Genomic DNA, 21,957 nt, shown 5'->3' with positions numbered 1-21,957 from the left:
GTCCACCCTCCCACCTCTCAAAACTCAGTCCTAAATAAATATTCACCTTCCCACCTCTCCCAAGGAAAGTACCAAGGAGGTGAAAAACAATACAAGCTATTCTTCTCCAGTTAAGAAAAAACTATCAAGAGTTGGCAAACTTCTTCTGTAAAGGGACAAAGAGGAAGTATTTCTGGCTTTGTGGCCATGTGATCTCTGCTGCATTCTCTGCTGTGGCAGTGTGAAGCAGTCAGACAATAATTAAATGGGTATGGCTGTTTAATAAAATTTTACTTATGAACACTGGAATCTGAATCTCATAAATTTTCAAGTGTCCCAAAATATCATTCTACTTTAGTTTTTCTTCAACCATTTAAAAATGTGACAACTATTCTTAGCTCATGATAGCCTGCAGCCTCACAAATGCAGGTGGCACCTGGGCTACAGTCTGCCAATCCCTGGGCCGGACCCAGGATGCCTAGGATCCTTCTGAAAATAAAAACCTATTCTCAAGACTAGTCCCACTGTAAAGACCCAAGCAAACTCCATTCTCTCTCTGTTTCTCCTAACCTAACCTGGTTGGATTCAGAGGCACTTACCCACCATGATCTCTCAGTAACACATATGCGAACAAGGACATGTCATCAAAAGCACGGCTCCAGGGAAGAGAAGTCCTATGCTCCCATCTCCTTGGATCTTACTCATAAAACTGAAACAGGGAAGTTGGTAAACTATGGTCCATGGCCTGTTTTTGTATGACGCTGAGAGCTAAGGAGCCCAGGTGGCACAGTGGTTAAGAGCTACAGCTGCTAACCAAAAGGCTGGCAGTTCAAATCCAACAGTCGCTCCTTGGAAACCCCATGGGGCAGTTCTACTCTGTTCTATACGGTCACCCACAAGTCAGAATCGACTCAATAGCAATGGATTTTTGTTTCTGGAAAGCTAAGAATGGCTTCTACGTTTTTAAAGAGTTGTTATAAAAACAAAGAAGAAGAGACAACAGAGAGCACAGGTGGCTTGCAGAGCCTAAAATATTTACCATCTGGCCCTTTGCAGAAAAAGTCAGCTAGCCCTGCCCTAGAGGGTGCCCTGACTAAACCCTCTCATGCAGAAACAAACTTTACACTAGAATTTAAGTTTCTCTCATCTTTTTTTCTTTTTTCTCAATTATTCCCCAAAGCCTGTTTTCTACAACTACCAAAAAAGCTAGCACCACATCAAACAAGAAAACATGGAGGCCTTTCATGATCAAAGATCACTTCCAAGTGGTATTCTGATACAAATCTATTTTATAAGTGAAGAAGAAAATAAACACTTATTGGCATATACTGAGTTAGCTGATTTTCTTATCAACCTGGGGAGGTATTATTTTATCCTCATTTTTTTCCTTTGGATGAGGAAATTAGCTCAGAAAGATTATGTAATTTGTTCGGGGATATCCCAAAGTTATAGTAACTATGATATAGCCAAGAGTTAACTCTAGATTTATTTGTTTCTAAAGCCCATGATCTTTTCAACAATCAGTGTCTCCATACCTGCCATCACCTGTACTATTATTTACTGAAAACTCTTCTTTAAATTCACTTAGAGAGGTTAATACTACACATTAGACATATCTTAGGCAATATAACACCTAGGAAACATGGATTTGATATACAACTTACATATTTTTGTAATCTAGTAAGAGACATACATATGGATACTATAAAGCTTTTTTTCCCTGGACCATCTTGGATACCACACTCTGGAAAACACTGTGCACCATGGTGAGGCGCAAGCTCTCTCTTTCAGAAACGTCACTTGTTTTCTCACAGAGCCACATCTCCTTCGGAAGGAAGACCGTCCCTTCGTAGCGGCAGGTTCCAGCTTCTCCCTGCATCTTCACGTTGGGATCAGGAGCCCCTCTGCTCTGACTCCTCCACAGCCCTCCTCCCACGTCTTCTGGGGAGTCTCACTGAGTGCAAAGCCAGTGAGATGCAATCACCATAGTTCTCGGGCACAAGTCCAAGTCTTGCCTCAAGAAGCAAATGGGTGGGTGGAGAAACACTGGCTTCCGCTCCATTCATCTTTCCTCACCCTGTAACTTTGCGCATCCTCAACAAATCCATAACCTGCCCCGTTCCGCACAAGGAGGAATGTACACAAACAAATCAAGAACTATGCCAAACAGGCCCTTTCCTCATTAGTAACACTATACTGCAGAAGCTGCTGGGTGTATGTTTAAAAGAAACATCTTTTAAAAACTACTTTTGTAGGTAAAATAGTATTCCAGACTGTTCTGTACTCCATGACTGCGATGAGGATGAAATACTTCATATGCCTATTTACTAGTTTTGGCTTCTCTTATCTGAGCTGTGTTGTGACTACCTAGTTGTCCAGAGGAGTGTTTATCCCATCCAGCATGACCCGGAGGAGGGCCAGCTCTAACCCCTGGATGAAGGCCCACGATTGCACTCCTCTGAGACTGAGTCATCAAGACATCCTGGCCTAATAATATCACACGTTTGAGTCTTCCAATTTCCCTTGTTCTAACTTTACACCCATTAAGCAGCCTACTGTTGATTATCTGGCTTCCCACACAGGTTACTGAAAAATAATCTGTTAGTCCTACCACAGAATACTTCAGGTCCCTGTGCCAATTCTTCCTCTTTGTAAATTAACAAACTGGTAACCAACCTTGGAATTATAAACACATCTCTTAAATGTGATTTAAAAACCAGTTGCTGTTGATTCTGACTCACGGCAACCCCGTGTGTGTCAGAGAAACGTGCTCCATAGGGTTTGGGTGACTAAATTTTTAGAATTAGATCACCGGACATTTCTTCCTGGATGCTAACCTTTCGGTTAGGATATGAGAGTGTTAACCATCTGCACCACTCATGAACTCCTAAGTTAGCCCAAGACAAAGGGATCTGCTCTTAGTGGGCTGAAAAGAGCTGTTGGCTGAGTAGGCACTGAATGCCCGCTACAGGTCTAAAGCATGTTCGCTGCAGGAAGCCTCTTGGGAAACAGTACCACCCTGACATCACAAAAAAGGCAAAGCATGAATCAGCTGTGCCTTTTACCTGAATTTGTAACTGCTTACTTTTACTGATTATACTAAAAATTCAGTTCTAAAGATTTTGTAATTTTTAGGCATATCATAATGTTACTTGCAAAAAAAATCTATTCCTTTTTACTTTCATGTATTAATGCATGGAGAAAACTTTCAAAAACAATGTTAAATAATAAAGGTGACAATGAGATCCTTGTTTTATAACTGAAAATAAAAATTATTTAACAATGATGAAATCTATGGATTTGTTATTTAGTTTAATTTTACTTGAGGATCCTATTGCTAATTTTGCATGTGAACCATGGTATCAAAAAAAAAAAAAAAAAAAAAAGTATAAAGTTTGTAGTACCAGTTTCCTATCTGACTTTTTAAAATTTTTTTTGGTTTTCTTCCCCCCAATTACAAAACTAATGCACGATCATTATAACTAACTTGAAGCCTGTAGATACATAACCTAAAAATAAAAGCGCACATCATTTTACCCTGATAGTTAGAATATAACTCTTCCTATTTCTGTGCCTGTGCCAACAAGTGATTTTTCCTGTTTATAAAAAACGGGGTCCCACTCTGCTAAGAGTTTTCCAACCTGCTTTTTGTCATGTCATCTGAGGTCAGTGCCTATTGTCTACATAACACAGATGAACTGCAGTTTACGTGACTCAGCTCCTACTGATAGGCATGTGGGTGGTTTCTGGCTCTTCGTTACAACTGAAGTGGGAATAAGCATTCTACATATGCTGCTGCACACTTTTACCAGTAGAGTAGGATGGATTCCTAGATCTGGTATTGCTGGGTCAAAGGACATAACAATTCTAAATTTTAATTGAAAATGCCAAACTGCTCTCTCTAAACTGACTCTGACTAGTAGGCCACTGTAAGATCTCTTCCTTCCCCAAACTGTTTTCAGTACGGGTATCATATAAGCTTTATCTGTCTCATAGTCCAAAAACAAGGGGCAAATCATTGTTTGCTTCATTAGTGAGGCTGTGTAACTTCTCCTGTGGTCACCAAACATTTACTTTTCTGTGTGTGTGAACTGCCTGTTCAAGCCCTTTGCTTATTCACCATCTCACTGAATCCTAAAAGCTTTGTATGTTGGCGATGTTAGCCATTTATCTGTTAAGTATGCAAATATTTTTCCAATTAGCTATTTGTTTTTTAATTTATGGCATTTTTCACCATACAGTGTTTTCAATTTTTATGTTGTCAATTTTGTAAATTTCTTATTTAATGGTTTCTGGGCTTTGGGTCCTGCTTAATATGCTTGTTCAAATCTCAAGGTAGTATCCATATGATCATGTTTTTCTTTAATCTTTCCATGATTTTATGTTTTTACAATTAAATCTTTAATTCTCCTGGAATTCATTTTGGTCTAAGGAGTGAAGTAGCAGTATTAGATTTGCTTTCTCCCCCCAGATAGCTAGCCGATCACCTCACCACCACCTATTTCCTACTCATCTGCCATGTCTTCTTTATTACTGACCACACCCTCTGTATCCTTAGGTTTGTTTCTGGGCTGTTTTTCCCTACGCATTTCTGTACGTGGTTGTAATCACTCTAGTTTACTTCCGTGTAAGAAAGCAAAGAAAATAATATATTTGCTGTTTTTTTGCAAAAAAAGAAAAAAAAGGATAAATAAACAAATGGATAAAAGTGGAAGATAGAGCTAGGAATGGTATCTTAATGTGTACCTTTTTGACACTGTTTTGAATTGTGAACTATGTATATGTATCAGTAGTAAAAAAATACAATGAAAAAATTACTGTACCTTTAATAAGTATTTTAGAAATCAGTAGTACAGTCCTTCTAATTACTCTTCTTTTTCAGAATTTTTCTGGCTAAACTCTGCTATTATTAAATATCAAGATACTATGGCTTCAGACACAGTTATCTCAGATGGCAGTCAGCAGCTCTGTGCATACTCCCTGAATTCCTTCTCTGTCTCCTCATCCCTGATCTCTCCAATTCTCCCTTTATTAACTATTTATACCTGCAAACCTACTGTCCCCTGAAATTGTTACATAATTCCTTCTTATTCCCTAACGGATCTTCAAATCTCCTTGGTTACCAATATAAAAATTAACAAAGACTTTTCCTCAAAACTGGAAATGAACTGCAATCTGATACAGGCCTAATGGTCACAACAATTATAACGTTCTGGCCCTTGGACCATCTAACCTCAAGGTTCAAATGATTATGGATATAACCAGTTTAAACTTACCCTTCTCTCTTCCTTGTTGACAAATATAATTTTTTGAATAAATTATAAAAATTAAAACCCTCTATCAACTCTCTGCTCCCCATTAAGGTCAGGATCATGAGCTTTGCTTTCTCAAGCCCCTTGCTAGGTCTCTCCTTCTAGAAACAGTGATTTCAGCCAAAAGATGGCGTAAACTTGAAACTCTGGGATGCAATCTCTTCATTTATAGAAGATGCAAGGATAGTACTGCTTTTAGTTGGTCGTCTTTGTCCAACTTTCCATACAGATAATGTACAATTTTCTTCCTGCTCAGTTTGTGAAGCTTTTGGTTTGTATCTATATTGTTCAATAAAGTGGCCATCAGCCACATTTGGCTACTGAAATTTAATTTGGTTAAAATAAAATAAAAACTCGGTTACTAAGTCGCATTTCACGTTCTCAACACTCCCATGTGGACAGGAGCTGCCACACTGGATGGCGGTACAGTTTGATAACCGTCCCGTCATCACACAAGTTCTACAGCGCAAGGCTGCTGTAGAGGATTAGACACCATGAGGCAACATCAACAGCGCTTCACGGCTGTAAGTGATGTGACTAAGTAAGAAACGGCATCACTGAAGTCAATTCAGCTGATGCAGACGGCGAGGCGGGCGTCCTTCCCTTCCCGCCTTCCTCTCTCCTTCACATTTAGTTCCCCTGCATTTGTGTGGATGAGAGATCTGCCATCAATGGGGCAGAAAATTCATTATTTAGTCAAAGCTGTTCAAGTATCTACAACAGCTCCTCACATAACTTTCGGCATAAATGATATGAACATAATAACCAAGAACTTTTCAAATGGTCAGCGTCTTTATAAATTAATTCCCTTTCTTATCTGGGAGCAAGGCTGTGCTACTAGAAGTCTGGGATATTTTCTCACACCTGATCACTGCCACCACTAGGTTTTTGCTTTTTACCAAGTGCCACGACTCAGTTGTGTAATCCTGAAATGGCCACTTGAGCCAATCCTCACTCCCCCACATTTTGGCAATTCAGTCCATATAAAATCAGGAGATGATACTAGGTAGAAAAAACCCTTCAAATATGAAGAGGCTCTAAACACTTACCAATAAAATGGTTTTTCTGAAGAAGAGTTATCCCTGACAGTAGTTAAGTCTTCCATCGTGGATAATGAAACCCAGGTATGTTCGCATCACTTGCCTACCTTGAATGATCAAAGCCTTTTCCACAGAAGGAGGGGCTGTGGCTGGGAAGGAGCACAAGTGGGACCTGCTAGGGTGACGGTAGTATTCTATTTCCTGACCTGGGTAGTGGTTACATGAGTATTTCACTTTCCACCCCCTAATAACTATAGAACACCAGAGAGGATCCTGGCTATCCCTCTGAAGTCAAGGGAACACATGCCTGGGAACCCTGCATCCTGGGGCAGGGGCAATCTGGTGTAGGGCTACGTGTCTTGTAAAGACTTATCAGCTGCAAGAAAGTCACGTAAAGGGAGCAGTTCTCTAACAGCTCCCAGCACACCCTTGGAGAGACAATGTTTCTATTAAAAAATTTTGAGTTTTTTTCCTTCTACATAATTCACAGATCATTTTAGGTTTTCTACTTCTCACATCTCCCCTTTAAATTTCCCTTCTCCTCACTCCTCTGTTGTGAGACTTACCTCCTAATTACTCAGATATGCACCTCTGCTTCACCCTGGCAAGTCCATCAACTTGCTCTTGGCGTTGCCAGCTCCAAAGCACAGCTGGCACTATAGATTCGACCCTACCCTTGAGACCAGGGCTGGGCAAGTCTGTCTCAGCCTGCCTCCCTAAGCAGAGCAGCTTTTTAATTTTGTTGGGCAGATGGTGGAGGCCTGGGGCTTCTGTGTAAAAAGTCATCAGCCCTACTCCACATTCCTTTATAGGCCAGCTGAAACTCTGGGCAGAACTACTCAATGGAAACCAGTAAGTTGGTGTTTTCTTAATAAAAATATTCCCAAGAATGATAATTAATATTTTTAAACATTCACTTTAAAAAAGAATAAGAAAGGAAAAAAAAAAAAAGGACTGTCTCATTTTGAGAGAATGGCTAGGGCCTTAAAATAATTCAGTGGAATTTACTGCTCATCTTTTATACTTACTCAGCTTAACTAATGTTTCAGTAAATTTTTCACAGTTGATTGCAACTCGGCATAATAGGTGGATGAACTGATGATAAGAAAAGAAGTAGTCTAGCAGCGTACGATCATAAACGTCATCTCTGCCCTGAAGGTTGAAGATGATAAAATGGTTGCACTTAAATTGTATAATAAATTAAAGAGCATATTTGTGCAAATGTAATAAGTTTAACTAAAAACCTGATTAAATATTTAAATTCTGTAAGAATCTAGTTTTAAATTCCAAATTTCTAGTAATGTTGTTAAGCTCATAATTGTCACAATTTCAGTGTGCAAATGCTACCAATTAAAATTACCCATTATTTCTATATACTTTAATAAAGCAAAATTACTGTAGGATTTTTAAATGTGACACTTATGCTCTACAGGCATATCATCAAGAAGAGCGAATTAAATTTGATTTTTGAAACAAATTCCAAATTATTTTTTGCAATGATTACTACAATGTTAAATATTTTTAATATTTTTATCTTATAATAATTTCTCAAGTATACTGAAAATCCAAAAGATGGTGGGCAAGGAAGAATGTGAATCAAGTGTAGGTGAAGAAAGACAAAGGGGGAAAATTTAAAACTAAAAAAAGTGTTGAAACTAACAAATTATTCTGTGTCAATGTACTCTCTCTCTCTCTAATTTAGAATTAGCATTATTTTAGAATAAGCATTAGGGGACACACCGAACTAATGATGACAATAAATCTAGCAGTGATACCAGGCTTAGGTCAAAGAAATATAATTTAAGGAGTAAAAGAGGTCACTGATTATATGGCCGTATTAAAACAATAATAAGTACCTAACTTGACTTCTGAGGTTTAGATATATGGCTCAATTATAATTTAGCCGAATTACAAAATACTAAGGCATTCTACTAGGGAATTTTTTTTTGGGGGGGGGGGGTGGGGGGGACTTACTACTTGTGCTTACTGTCGATTTTGCAAATACTGAACCAACATTTCAGAGCACTAAAAGGAAAAAGTCCAAATGAGTCTAATCTTAAGGATCCACAAAATGGTCACTTAAGTCTAATATGTTCATAACTGCCAGAGAGGAAATTTTAAATTACTTTGTACTATAGAAGAAACGTGATTTTCCTAGCATCCCAACATACCTTACTGGTTTCCACCATTGTGGGCAAGAGGCACATATTGAGTTCAGGGCGCGGAGGCCGAATATTGCTTTTCCCTCCTATTAGCTTGATATTTTCTCGACAAGGGAAATAAGGTCCAAGAGACACTAAGACATTAAAAGTGTACAATAAGAATAAATGGAAAAAATAAATCTCCATGCTTCAGTGTGCAGAAAGATTAAATGTCAACCACATTCAAGTATTGTGTTACATGAATACGTACTTGGTATATTACTGTGATGGTAAGTACAATGGTTGTGTTGTAGAAATGGAACCAAGGTATGAAGAAAGTCATGGGGACTCAAAAGCACAAGTTCCTTGAGGACATCTGAAAATAAAAACAATTTCAGCAGAGCTAATAACCACAACAGCTAATAACCACAACATTTAAGAAACAGAAGTTAAAAACACTTCATCTGTATTTTATTTAACCAAGAGAAGCATCATGGAGAAGTACAGAGAGGGAAATATTTAATGCATAATGATTACGTGTCTTCCTAAAACTGATCACAGTAGCTTAGACAGAAACCAAAGATTCAAAGTTCTTCGGATCTGAGTCATAATCCTTAATCTACTTTTAATGTTTTAGGATGCTGGCTAAACTGGTATCTCATCCTCTAACCACACAGTGGTCGAGCTCCCAATGACAGGCTACTGGCAGGGTTTCCGGTAATGGAAGGTTACTCTATGTGCTCCTGCATTCTTGCTGGAGACGTACACAAATGCAGGCTGGTGATCCACAGGGCACAGTGATCCACAGGGCGCCTGTGATCCACGGGACACAGTGATCCACAGGGCACCAGGCCAACACCTGCTGCGACTGTCTGTGCCTGTCCCTGCCAGAGTTACTCACGATATTCTGACAAACTGTAAACAAAGAGGTGTCCAGAGATCATGACTTTAAATGATTTCTAAGGTAGTGAAAAATTCACTATAAATTTGAAAGTGTGTGTGCGTGGTCCTTTAAATAAAACTAAAAATATTAAAGGGAGGATCCTTTAAATAAATTATCATTTTAGTATATGCAGTATAAAAAAAAGTGAAATACTCAGCACCTAAGAATAGCTACTGAGAGGTGTCTTTAGGTGAAAGAGTCAGTGAAATAACCAGCCCAACCCTTTACAATGTCAGTTCTACTTTGTAAACATTCATATGATTCTACCTCGCTTGTATGAGACTACAGAATTTTAGAGCTGCAAGAGCCCAGATGTAGTAAGGCACCTGCCCCTGATCACATGGATAATCCTCAGCAGGTTAAGAAACAGAACCTGATTCTCTTAGGATCTGCTTACCAGCCTGAGTTACAAATAAAAAGTACTGATGGCTTGTCTTCCAAACCTTACAGACCTAACATCACATCTTACAGAAACTCACAAGTGTTCTTCTACTGGTATCCTACACAGGTGTATTTCCAAGAGCAGCCCTGGTGGTGCAGTGGTTAAGACACTGGCTGCTAACCAAAAGGTGTGCAGCTGGAATCCACTGGCTGCTCCTTGGAAACCCTATGGGGCAGTTCTACTCTGTCCTACAGGGTTGCTCTGAGTTGGAATCGACTCAACGGCAATGGGTTTGGTTTTTTAGTTTACCTTCCAACTTACCTATACAGGCATTTCTAAGTTCTGGAGGGCTATAGGAATTAAGAAGAGTTAACAGTTTATGGGCAAATTCAATTCGCTCCTGCCACTGGATTAATGCTTGTTTCACATCTGCAAATATAAAAGCATATATAAATATGCCATTTGAGATCAGACGTCCTCACAATTTTCTATTCTAAACTGCAAATAACACTAAGAAATTCAAATTAATTACATAAATATCTCTGGTGAAAGTAAATGACTTTTTTTCATGAGACAGCTACTACTGTTAAACCTGACAGATTTTGTAAAGTACATATTTTAGTGATGAATATGTCCCACTTTCCAGGAATCAATATGAAGTTCAGAGTTCACATTATCTTAGAGAGAGGGACACGAGAGAGATATGTTGTATAGTTATTTCTCTTGAAACTAAAAATGATCTAATCCAAGCTACGGAAGTCTCCAGCTGGAAAACCATCACAAAACACCCAAGTTGTTACTCTGCATGGAAACGCTTTCCAACCTCCTCATGTGGACACAGTATGCTTGCCTATCGTGCAGAGAGGCATGAAGAAAACATACTGGAGCATTCCAGCGTCACACCAGGTCAGGATGGACATTTCCTGACGCTCTTAGCTAGTTTCAGCCCCATCTTCTGTGCATGAACTAAAGATAAAGACAATTTCTCTGGGTTGTGTGTTTTAAAGGCCTTATTTCTCTCCTTAATGGCAGTACTAACAAAAATAAGTAGAAATGACCAAACCTTTTCTTTGAAGATATGGGCGTGTAGACTTCAAAACCAAAAGGAATATTGACAGAAGTTCTACTAAGTCTCCAGTCACATGGCAAGCTGTGGCTTCATGATACATCATGTGCAGCGTGTTGAAAGACTACAAATGATTTAAAAAAATTGAACACTTAATTTCATTTTTACTTGACTGAGCCACAAAATGGTAGTGCATATCCTTTCCAATGTTTTCAGACTGTATGTGTGGGCATGTGTGCACAAGCAAATGTATTTTTCTTTCTCTATCAAAAAGTCCAATTCTTCCATTCCACTCTTTTAAAATACATAAACATTCCTCACCTCAGGAGTGCTGGTATTTTGTGTACACATGCTAGTCTGAAGGAACAGTTTGTTCAATCAACTTTTTTTTTGGTTACTGCTTGCTCTAAGACTGCAAGCCTTAGAAATGACACAGCAGCAGGAAGACTAGTAATGAGGTGACACCTATAACTTTCCAGGGCTTCTGAATAGAGGCAGTGGTGAAAAGGCTGTCTCTCAGCCATACTCCAAACAGCAGGTGTGAAAGAGGCAAGAGGGCTACCAAAGGCAGGAGTTCAGTAATTCCTTCCAACCCACTGGCTTGTACATCTTTTAATTCCTTTAACTGGATTGGTTCATTAAGCCCTTCGTTTTTTTCCTATTTCGTTTTACACTGACACGTCTTTCTCCCAACCTTCTCACATCAGTTCCCCACAGACTAGGTACTATTAGCCTAGAACCGGTGGCAGTTCATCATCTGAACAATGCAGCTGTGCAGCGTTTAAGCTGTGAGGACGGGGCCGTGTCTGTCTGCTCCTGCTGTATCCCAGTGCTCAGTACAGTGCCCGGCACACAGCAGATATGCAAACATCTGTCGACTGAAAGAAATTCTCGCTACTCCTCTCCGCACACCTTTTTTTTTTAGCCGAACAGAAATACTTTGTGTTCTCCTATGCATCCAATACTTTCTTGCCTCTGTGCTCATGAAGTCATTTACCTGAATGCTCTCCCTCCCATTTACCTGTGCAAATCCAAATTTTTCAAAGTGTAATTTAAAACACGCCCTACTCTTCTTCTCAAATATCACTAACTGAAAAACCTATCTTACGTCTTCTCATGTACTCCTGGCACAGACTCCTCGGTCTTATCTCCATAATCAGACTAAAGGGCACGACGCATCTCTGTGGCCTTAAAATCATTTCATATTGTGGGTGTTCAAGAAATACAGCAAGAGTAAATGAGTGACCTTCATCACCTGTAACAGTCCCACTGCTTCCTCTATGCGCCAATTCTTAGTTCCTGTATTCTGTTGAATAAGGGGGCTCTTGGGGATTATATGAGCCCTGATTAAATCATATGATTTCACCTGTTTTTATCCTTACAAATAAATCTAGTCTATCTCAAATAGTCGTTCTAAATACAAAATGAGGTAAAAGGTATGGAAATACTATGGAAAAAGAAACAGCACCCTAACCATTATGACCTAATTATTCTCAGAATATAAATTACTGATCTATATAATTAAAATCCTGCCACCTGTAAAACAGTCTCCCATAAACTTTAAATATTCATAAAACAAGAAATCTTGGGGAGAACATTTTATCTACAGTAAAATGCAATAAAATATTACCTCAGTCATCAGGATCAACCCTCGATTAAACACAACGAGAAGTCTGTCTTCATCAGATTCTAACAGTATTCTGAAGGCACTGGAGGGAAATGTAAAGTCCATCTGAGAACTCGGAACCACAACAGAACACTTAGATAACGAAAAAATAAAAGTCAACAGTCACTTACACTCTGCTTCCCCACCTACAGAAAAGAGACTGAGCGCTACATTGAAGAGACTGTCACGTTTCTTAGAAATGTAGGAAAGGAAAGAATATGAAATAAGAAAACCCTGTAAATAGCTTAGACAAAAGTTATGTTTATTAATATCTAGTTAACTCTTAATTATCCACAATGGTGGAAGAGAGGTGTGATGAAAATATTTTTAAAGTTTCAGTATAAACAATGTTTATTTTTATGACAAGTTTATCTTCTAAATTCTGTGAAGTTCTGGATAACCATAAAATCCGCTTCTGGTACCAAAGCACTCGCCAGGGGGAAAGAGTAACATGAGGGAAGAAACGTTAAAATCGCATGTTGGTCTTGAAAATCAGATAAAACCACCACAAGTGGCTGTACTACTGACGTTAACAGACCTTACTTCATTATTAGATACTGGAAACTGCAGTTACAGAGTACAACTGGAAATCCTTCTATTTTAATAAGATGTTTCCTTTCCTTTTTACAAAAAAAAAAGATTAAGAAAGCTCTACGTCTTTTTTCAAAAACAACCTTTAAATAGCAAACCTTTGGAAAACAATATATTCCAACATTAATGCCAAAATTTTAAAAGAATTCCTTTAAAGGGTCTAGGCAAAAGCACAGTAAATTTAATTTTGTGTACTAAGGAAGATTCAAAAAGTTTTCTGAAGAAGTTAATCTGAAACCACCTTATCTTTGGTTGATTAGCTTAATATTCTATATAGCTAAGTCTGCAAGAAAGTACTGCAAAAAAATTTGTGTTGAATAAAGGACATCATAGATATACTAGATAGAAGCATTTTCAGAAATGAGCGCGAACTTGATTTCTACAGGTAAGAAAAATGAAGTGTAAGGATTCCTTAGCAGCAGAGTTCACTAACTTCTGTAGTTATGAACAATTATTGTAAAGATTATGTTGTGTTCTTCTGGCCACTTCCTACAGACAAGAAAGCTGAACGGGCTGAAGAGAAAGGAAAGCAGATCCACAGTCCAGCAGTGATGGAGGAGGCTGCTGTGGACGTGTGAGAGCTGAGCTGTTCCAGCACACCTCCGGGTGGGCTGCCACAGAGAGGAAGGCTCAAGCTGTAGGCGGACAACTGCATATCAGGGTGCCCTCCAACCCTAAGATGCTATAATTAAGATCACATACATATGCACACACACAAATCAAAACTGTTCAGAAGCAGCACATTACCTTTCAAAATATAAATTCTTCTAAGGTGACTACCTGCATACATGCTTCCCCAATAACCTTGAAGAACGGGTAAACTTTCAGTTACACATCATTTATAATATTCCTCTTTTAGTGCCAAGAGGATAATCTCCATCCCCTCATCTGGCAATTAAAAATAAAAAGCAAAAGCAAACAAACCTCCACCACCCACCAGAAAACGTCCTTCTACCTTATTAAAGTAGTCCAGCAGGAACGGCCATCTAAACAACGTAAGTAGCAACTGATGGTTGTCTTCTTAAACTGCTTAACATCTTCCAGCTCTTCTTCTCTCGTGTCCGGCCTCTGAGCTATGAACAGCTGCATCAGGTTGAACAGTTCCTCCACCGCCTAAAAAAGGCAAATCAGCAACACGGTAATCTTCCAACCCTGGAAAATTTTAGAACATCTGCTTCTCATTTCTAATGTTATGCTGAGTAACTAGCTCTTAAAATTACACAGGTAAGTTTGATTAAACTACCATTCCGGAATAGTCTCAAAAACAGTCATAAAATTATAAATGAATTCTATCTTAAAATTTTAAAATACACTAACTCAAAATAATCTTAAAATGGAAGTTCAGAGAGATTAAAAACTACAAGTGAATACAGTTCATCTGTAGTGTTAGTACTGTTTAAAGCAATAGTTCTGTAACTTCAAATGTGCATCCAAAGACACGCTATCCTAGTCCTCTGCTCCCTTTTCTTTAACGAATGAGAAATCCTTACTCTGTCACAAAGATTTTTAAACCCTTCAATTACACTCAATTTACTACTGTTTCTGAGAAATCCTTTGTGCAAACACTTGGAATCATCTTCCTAGACTGATGGTTACGTTCAAGTTATCTGGTGGATGGTACGTGAGATCTAGTACTTTAGTAAAATCACTAGCTGTGGTTTTATTAATTCATTTACTCCTCTGTATGTTGGGAACGGCTTGCTCTTCTGACACATACTTGTTAATAAACTAACTGAAACTCCAGCTTCATATTTTCAGGACAAAAGCTGAGTTAAGCAACACTTTCATGAAAATCTCCAACTGATTTTCCACAATAAAGAATATTATATCTCAACGATGTCAAGGACAAGAAATGTTATTCTGAGAGGATAAGCATTCTAACTCACCCAGGTTTGTTTCATAAGCTATTTATTGAACTATGGATGTTACATTTAATAACTAAATCATACATTACTGATGTGAATGCAATAGAGACAAAGCCACAGACGCCTAATAAACCCTGTCCTGACTCCTTCAAAGTCAGACTCCTTCTTTTTCTCCTCTGTATTCTTACAGCCTTGGCTTTGAACCTCTTTTGGTACTTATCACACTCGCTTTCTTCCCTATGTTAACAGGCACCCTAACATTCGCTCCTGGAAGTTACTCTTTCTGGGTGATAGTTTTAGTAACTCTGCACATCATTCATAAAGGACAGTTTAAGCAGGATGGTATTTTGACAGGAAGGAGTGTAGTATACATGTCAAGGGTGCCAATATTTAATTAAACACCCTTAATTATACTCAATAACTCTTTGTAAATGCTGAATGTCTTGAAAAGGCATCTCCCACCCCACCCACCGCCCAAGCGAACAACTTATTAGCAGTTTGTGGCCTCTGGGTTGACAATAGCTTGAAAAAGAGTTCTGCCTTCCTCTCCTGAATCCCTTCCCAGATTTATACCCTCTTGGTGTAATCTGAGTTTACAACAGAGTGTAAGAAGCAATAGTGAAAAGAAATATCCAGAAATAACAGTTTTACATGAAGGAAAAGCATTTAATATGAAATCTACAAATAAGTCTACAGAGAAAAAAGGAGCGGGTCTAGACTGCACATGTATTCTAACAGACCTCGTAACCATTTCATTTATTTGCATGTAGCTTGAGAAAAAATAGGAGATACTACAACCTTAAGATAAAATATTGTCTTAGCATAGCAGTGTAGATCTTGATCATGGATATCTGATTTTTAAACAGTAAAGTACTCATTTACCTAAAACTGTACCACAAAGCTGTCTTTTCATTGGGTATACATGAAAGATGCATTTACAAAACCACAAATTAAAATAGATAAATTCTATTAGCGGTAACAAAATTTTTAACTTCAACATAAGAAAAATTACCCACATCTTTATCAATTTTGTAACTACATAGCATTTTATATGTGTATCCAAGGAAACAAATACATGCTAGTTTAAGAAAAGAATGGTTAGACTATACTTCTATACTTCGTTACCACTAAAACAGGTATTTCTAATGAATTTGAGGCTAGAGATGTAAGAGCATCAACTGTACTCACTCCAGGATACTGGCTGGCATGCGGGGTAAGGTTCTTAAAGGCCCACTGGATGTTCTGGTGAGAAGCGAGCTGTCGTGTGAACGCGGGCGAATGCTCACAGCAGAGCCTCAGGATGCCGTAGTAGGCGGGCAGCATCCCCCGGTTAAAAAGCACCACATCCTGATCATCATGGTCAGCAAGGATGTAATTAAAGGCAATGTTCTTGGTTACCACTGGGTTCTGGACAATAAGGCGGATGTTCTCTGGACAGTCAGCGCACACATTGTACCAAAATGAAAGTAAAGCCTGCTTATTGTGATTCGTAGCAATTGCTGGCTCAGAAAGTTTAGGCTGGAAGAGGTTCCACAAATCCATGAAATACGTGGAAAACATCAGCTTCTCAGTTTTGGAAATTAAGCAGTATGTCATAAAGCTAAAATAGGGCACTAGCTTTGTAGTGCCATGGACAGCAGCATCAACATAGAGTTTGGCTCTCGAGAGCAAGCCGAGGAGCACGTTGTAGACCTGATGCAGGACTACTGTTGTGTCTGGGCTGAGCGGGAGGTCACGGGTTGGGATGTGCAAAGACCTTGTTGACCGGAACATCTGGCGGAATGAATTGCTTGGTATAAGGGACACCAGAAGATAAGCTGCAGCTATAAAACGTAAAACAAAACTGTCAGATCCTCACAAGACAAGATAAAGAGCAGACACTAGATACAAAGCCATTCTCCCCTTTGATAATTTAAACGGTAAAAATCAAACAACACGGAACATCTCTTCTAGTATCTTTCTGCTTTACACTGGCGCAACAGACACATCCCAAGGGGTGACAGAAACGACGCCTTCCGTTCTGTCATTATTTTTTAGGTGGTGAATCAGTTCTCAAGCCTCTTTTGTCTAGCCTCCCCAAGATGCAGAATTTTCCCGCTCGTTTTATCACGTCATTCCCTCCCAGGAAACAGTACGCCTACAGGAGGACACCAAATGGCTTCAGTGTCTAGCTTGGTCGAATCATTTAATGTTTCAGGGTCGTAGTTTTCTTTCTCACTTACAAAATACAAATGATGGCAAAATACACTTAAATTTGACTATCGTATAGACAGAATGAAATCTATATAAAAGTCCTTTGTAATATATAGATTATATACATGCTAATTACAGAACATTAACTTTGAAAAATCTTTAAAAGTCTGCTAGGCTAACCTTGCAACCAACTAGGAAGAATGTCTCCTTCAACATATTTGAAAGGTATTATGAAGCCTATGCTACAGTTCTGGGAAGTTAATGACCCATTAGTTGATTCTACCTATAGAAGCAGTTATTATGTGCAAGGCACTCAGCTAGCGGCTTTATAAATATTATCTCATTTAATCCTCACAATCATCCTGGAGGTAGGTGATGCTATACTGAAAAATCTGAATCTTTGAGAAGCAAAGGCCAAGGTCACACAGCAAAAAAAACGAGGTGGACCCTAAATTCAGCTTTGGGAAATGATGATAATGGCAAAACTATAACCAAAACAAAAATTGCTAACATTCACTATTTGACGTAACAACTCTACACAGCAGGCACCACTTTTATTATCCTCACATTCACTCCGGCTTAAAGCAGTTAACTGTCCCAGATCACACAGCTAGCGGCAGAGGTTGGCTTCAAATCCTGGTTATCAGACTCCCGACCAATGATCCGAACACCCCACCCTGCAGTAGAGTTTCCCAAGACGTCTAATACCTGAGTTTGGGCTCTCTTCCGCTTCCACGAGTTTTGTTTCCCACTATGCTACCTATAACTCAATTGCCACTGTACTGTCAAAGCAAATAAAGCTACAATTTCTAAAATCAATTCAGTTCTACAGCGCAGATTTATTTTAAATACAACACTCTATTGTCTAAACATCTCTTCCCCTAAACACAGCTCCCGTTTGTCTCGTGGTTTAAGTCAGCCTCAGTGAGGGTCTGTGTGCTTCAAAGGGAAAAACTTGGCAATGCAGGCATCATTCTGATCAGCTTCTGTATAAAACTGTAACTTAGAAAATTTATTTTAGTCAGAAGAAAGTCATTCAGTTTAAGTTGCACGCTTTCACTCCAAGATTTTATTATGAAAATTTTCAAACCCACTGAGAGGCGGAACAAACTGTTCTGAAGACCCATGGGCCTAACACACAGATTACACCATTAGTATTTTGGCTCATTTGCTTTGTCACATACCTAACCATGTGTCCATTTCTATAAACGCCACTTGTTTAAAAAAAAAAAAAAAAAAAGCTATGGTGGGTGAAAAAACACATTTTTGTCTTTGAGAAGAATTAGGAAGATTAATTTGGAAGAACAGCCCATCTTGCTAAAAAACTGTCTTGCTATAACTTGAGTTCCTGGTCCTAGCTTTACACTACAAAGAACTCAGCATGAATCTACTTCCATTTTTATATGGCAACTTTTGACTATGTTAAGACATCTATTGTATCTCCCTATTTCTTCTTTAGACTAACTATTCTCAGTTATTCCTTAAAATTGTTTTTAATATTTTAAATTGGAAACCCTGGTGGCGTAATGGTTAAGAGCTATGGCTGCTAACCAAAAGGTCAGCAGTTCGAATCCACCAGGCGCTCCTTGGAAACTCTTTGGGACAGATATACTCTGTCCTATAGGGTCGCTATGAGTCGGAATTGACTCAACGGCTACAGGGTTTTTTTTTAAATTTTTAATTACTTCTCTGTAACTTTTCTTCTATACATGTTACTTTAATGCTCATTCGAAGTTATATTCGTTTTATGCAAATACTGAGTCTTCTTTTCCAGTTCACATTATGTCAAAAACATTTTTTCACGTTAATAGTCTTCACTACCATAATTTAAAAATGGAACCATCAGAACAATTTATTTCTTAACTGTTGAACATTTAGTTTTGAATCTTTCACAATTATAAATAGTCCTGTCAGGTATTCTAGAATCCCTGAAATGGTACTGCTGAGGTAAAAAGTTACAACGTTTTTAAGAATCTTAGTATATACTTCCATAATATTAACTTACAAAGTTAATATTCCTCAGCACTGTCATGAATACTGGAGCCCTGGTGGCACAGTGGTTAAGAGCTCAGGCTGCTGACCAAAAGGCTGGCAGTTTGAACCCACCAGGCTCTCCCTGGAAACCCTACGAGGCAGTTCTACTCTGTCCTATAGGGTCGCTATGAGTTGGAATCGACCTGACGACAATGGGTTTGCTTTTGTCATGAATGTTGTGTGCTAACAACTAGCTAAAACAACTCTCCCCCCAGCACAGGCTTTTTCTTGTTTTATGGTCAGGGGTCAGGACGTGAATACCAACCAGCACACGTGTCAGTGCTCACAAATAGCTCATTACTGTGGGGCTGCCTAAACTGGCAGGAAAACAAGACCACAGCAGGGCGCCAATTCTAATCCAGATGTCCCCTCCACTGAAAGGTGGTGTTCTCAAATAAAAAAAAAAAAACAACAACACTTTTATTCTGTATTAGAACAGACAGAACAGAGAGTCTCCACACACCTCTCTCCACCCTACTGTGAACATCTACTATTACTAGGCTGCATTTGTGCGACTGAGGAACCATCTCTGGCACATTACTATTAATGGAACTCCACGCTTGACTTAGATTTCTTTAGTTTTGCCCTAGGATCCCAGCCAGGACACGTTACATGTAGCCATCACGTCTCCTTAGGCTCCTCTGGTCTGGGACAGCTTCTCAGACTTTCCTTGTTTTTCATGACCTTCAGAAGTTTGGAGGAGTACTGGTCAGGTATTTTGTAGAATGTCCTTTAAATTTGGGTTTGCCTGATGTTTTTCTCATAGCTAGGCTCAGGTTATGAGTTTCTGGGAGGAAGAGAAGAGAGGCAAAGTGCCATCTCATCACACCTTATCCCATCAAGGGTATACGCTATTAACATGACTTATCAGCAACGGTGTAAACCTTAATCACCCGGATGAGGTCACGTCTGTCAGGCTTCCCCACTGTAAAGTTACCCTCCTCTTCCCCATACTTCCCTTTGGAAGCAAGTCACTAAGCTCTACCTCCTGGGGACGGGGATTAACATAAATTATTTGGGACTGTTCTGTATGGGGAGCCCTGGTGGCGCAGTGGTTAAGAGCTTGGCTTAACCAAAAGGTCAGCAGTTTGAATCCACCGGCCGCTCCTTGGAAACCCTATGGGGCAGTTCTACTGTGTCATATAAGGTCACTATGAGTTGGAATAGACTTGATGGCAACAGGTATGGTTTTTGGTTTTGGTTCTGTATGGAGATTTGTTTTATTTTCCCCCCATGTATTTATTCAATCATTTATTTATATCAGTATGGACTCGGGGATACTTATTTTATACTTTGGGTTACAATCCAGTGCTACGTTAGGTATTCTGTTGCTCCAATTATTCCCCGTTGGGCCACTGGGAGTTCTTTCAGGTTGGTTCTGTGTCCCTCTGACATAACCCCATCATTTTCTTTATGAGCACTTACTTTCTGGCTTTACAAGATGCAGTAGGCTCATCTTGTATACTTCCTGCCCTAGCCCCAGACTCAGCCATTTCTCCAAAGGGGTGTGATTTCTCTGACTGGAGGCTGGTGTTTAGAAACCAAGATCTGAGTGCTAGATGTGCTCACTGCTATGGGGATGTCATTACTTCTAGGCCTTCTCAGTGGACAAAGCTAAGCTAGGAAACATGTTTTCAACGATTCAAGAAAATTTATAAATTAATCTATTCTGATTTTCATTTCTTTGAATATTATCAAGACTGACATATTCCATGTATTTACAAGCAATTTTCCATTCTGTGAAATAGCTATTTGTAGTATTTGTCCACAATCTTTTGTACAAGATCTTTGTTTATCCCTTATTGGCCTGTGTACAATAAAGGTGTTTATAATTTAGTGGATGTAATTTCAGTGAATATTTTCTCTCAGCTTGTTATATGTCTTTATTACTACGTTACTATCAGCCCTCTGAAGAGTTGCCCTGACATCTATCAAGCAAGAAAACAAACATGGTGGTGATGTCACCCAAGTTAAAATCCGGCTTCCTATCCCAACAAAAACACTGTAGTAACTGTAAAGCACTGTCACACGTTTCCACATACTATTAACTCTGGCCTTTAAGAACATCTCTGAGGGCCTTAGCATTATACAACAAGGGGCATATTCTGGTTGCCTTCAAAACAAAAGAAAACAAAACTTGGAACAAGAACAACAAATGGTTTGTTAAATTCTGAATATTTGACTTACAAGTCCTGACTCTAGGATAATTGTGAGCCAAAAGAAACCGCTCGACCCAGTTCTCCATATTCTGTAGGACCCAGCTGTGCGCTAGTTTATTTCGGGGTGTTTGCACTGCCAACCAATCCAGACACTGAGAAGGATTGTATTCAATCACCTACAAATAAAAAGAATTTAAGGTCAAGAAAAGAATGTGAAGTCAACTGACTGAGCAGTTACTTTTTATTTACCTTTGATATGTGCTATTAAACATTAAGCTAAAATAAGTTTCTTGAAAACTAGAGCCTGAAACAAGATCATACATGTCCCCACCCCGGCCCCCCAATTTCTAAGGCTACTTACATCTATCAACACGCAATCTTCAGGAAAATTTATCATTAGTTTGTGAAATAAATTTAAAATAACCAAGGACAAATATGGGAATCAAATGACTTTTAGGACTTGTTAAGTTTATAAATGTATTTAAAAAGTACTTTATTTTTTTTTTATTGTACTTCAGGTGAAGGCTTACAGAACAAATAGTTTCTCATGAAACAGTAGTACACATATTGTTTTATGACATTGGTT

The 21,957-nt window shown here is 38.8% G+C and overlaps 1 protein-coding gene across 1 annotated transcript in view; it reads right to left on the bottom strand.

The window, feature by feature from the left end:
* Window positions 1–21,957, bottom strand: part of USP34 (ubiquitin specific peptidase 34) — a 190,491-nt gene that overhangs the window by 6,491 nt on the left and 162,043 nt on the right. The window contains 9 exon segments of the mRNA XM_023734886.1: window positions 7,360–7,483; window positions 8,503–8,627; window positions 8,744–8,848; window positions 10,119–10,226; window positions 10,861–10,987; window positions 12,494–12,572; window positions 14,076–14,233; window positions 16,174–16,808; window positions 21,400–21,547. Coding sequence (XP_023590654.1) covers window positions 7,360–7,483; window positions 8,503–8,627; window positions 8,744–8,848; window positions 10,119–10,226; window positions 10,861–10,987; window positions 12,494–12,572; window positions 14,076–14,233; window positions 16,174–16,808; window positions 21,400–21,547 — 1,609 coding nt within the window.

This window comes from Trichechus manatus, unplaced genomic scaffold (genome assembly GCF_000243295.1).
Source record: "Trichechus manatus latirostris isolate Lorelei unplaced genomic scaffold, TriManLat1.0 scaffold00005, whole genome shotgun sequence".
Classification (NCBI taxonomy): Eukaryota; Metazoa; Chordata; class Mammalia; order Sirenia; family Trichechidae; genus Trichechus; species Trichechus manatus.
This window is presented reverse-complemented; position numbering and strand designations above follow the sequence as displayed.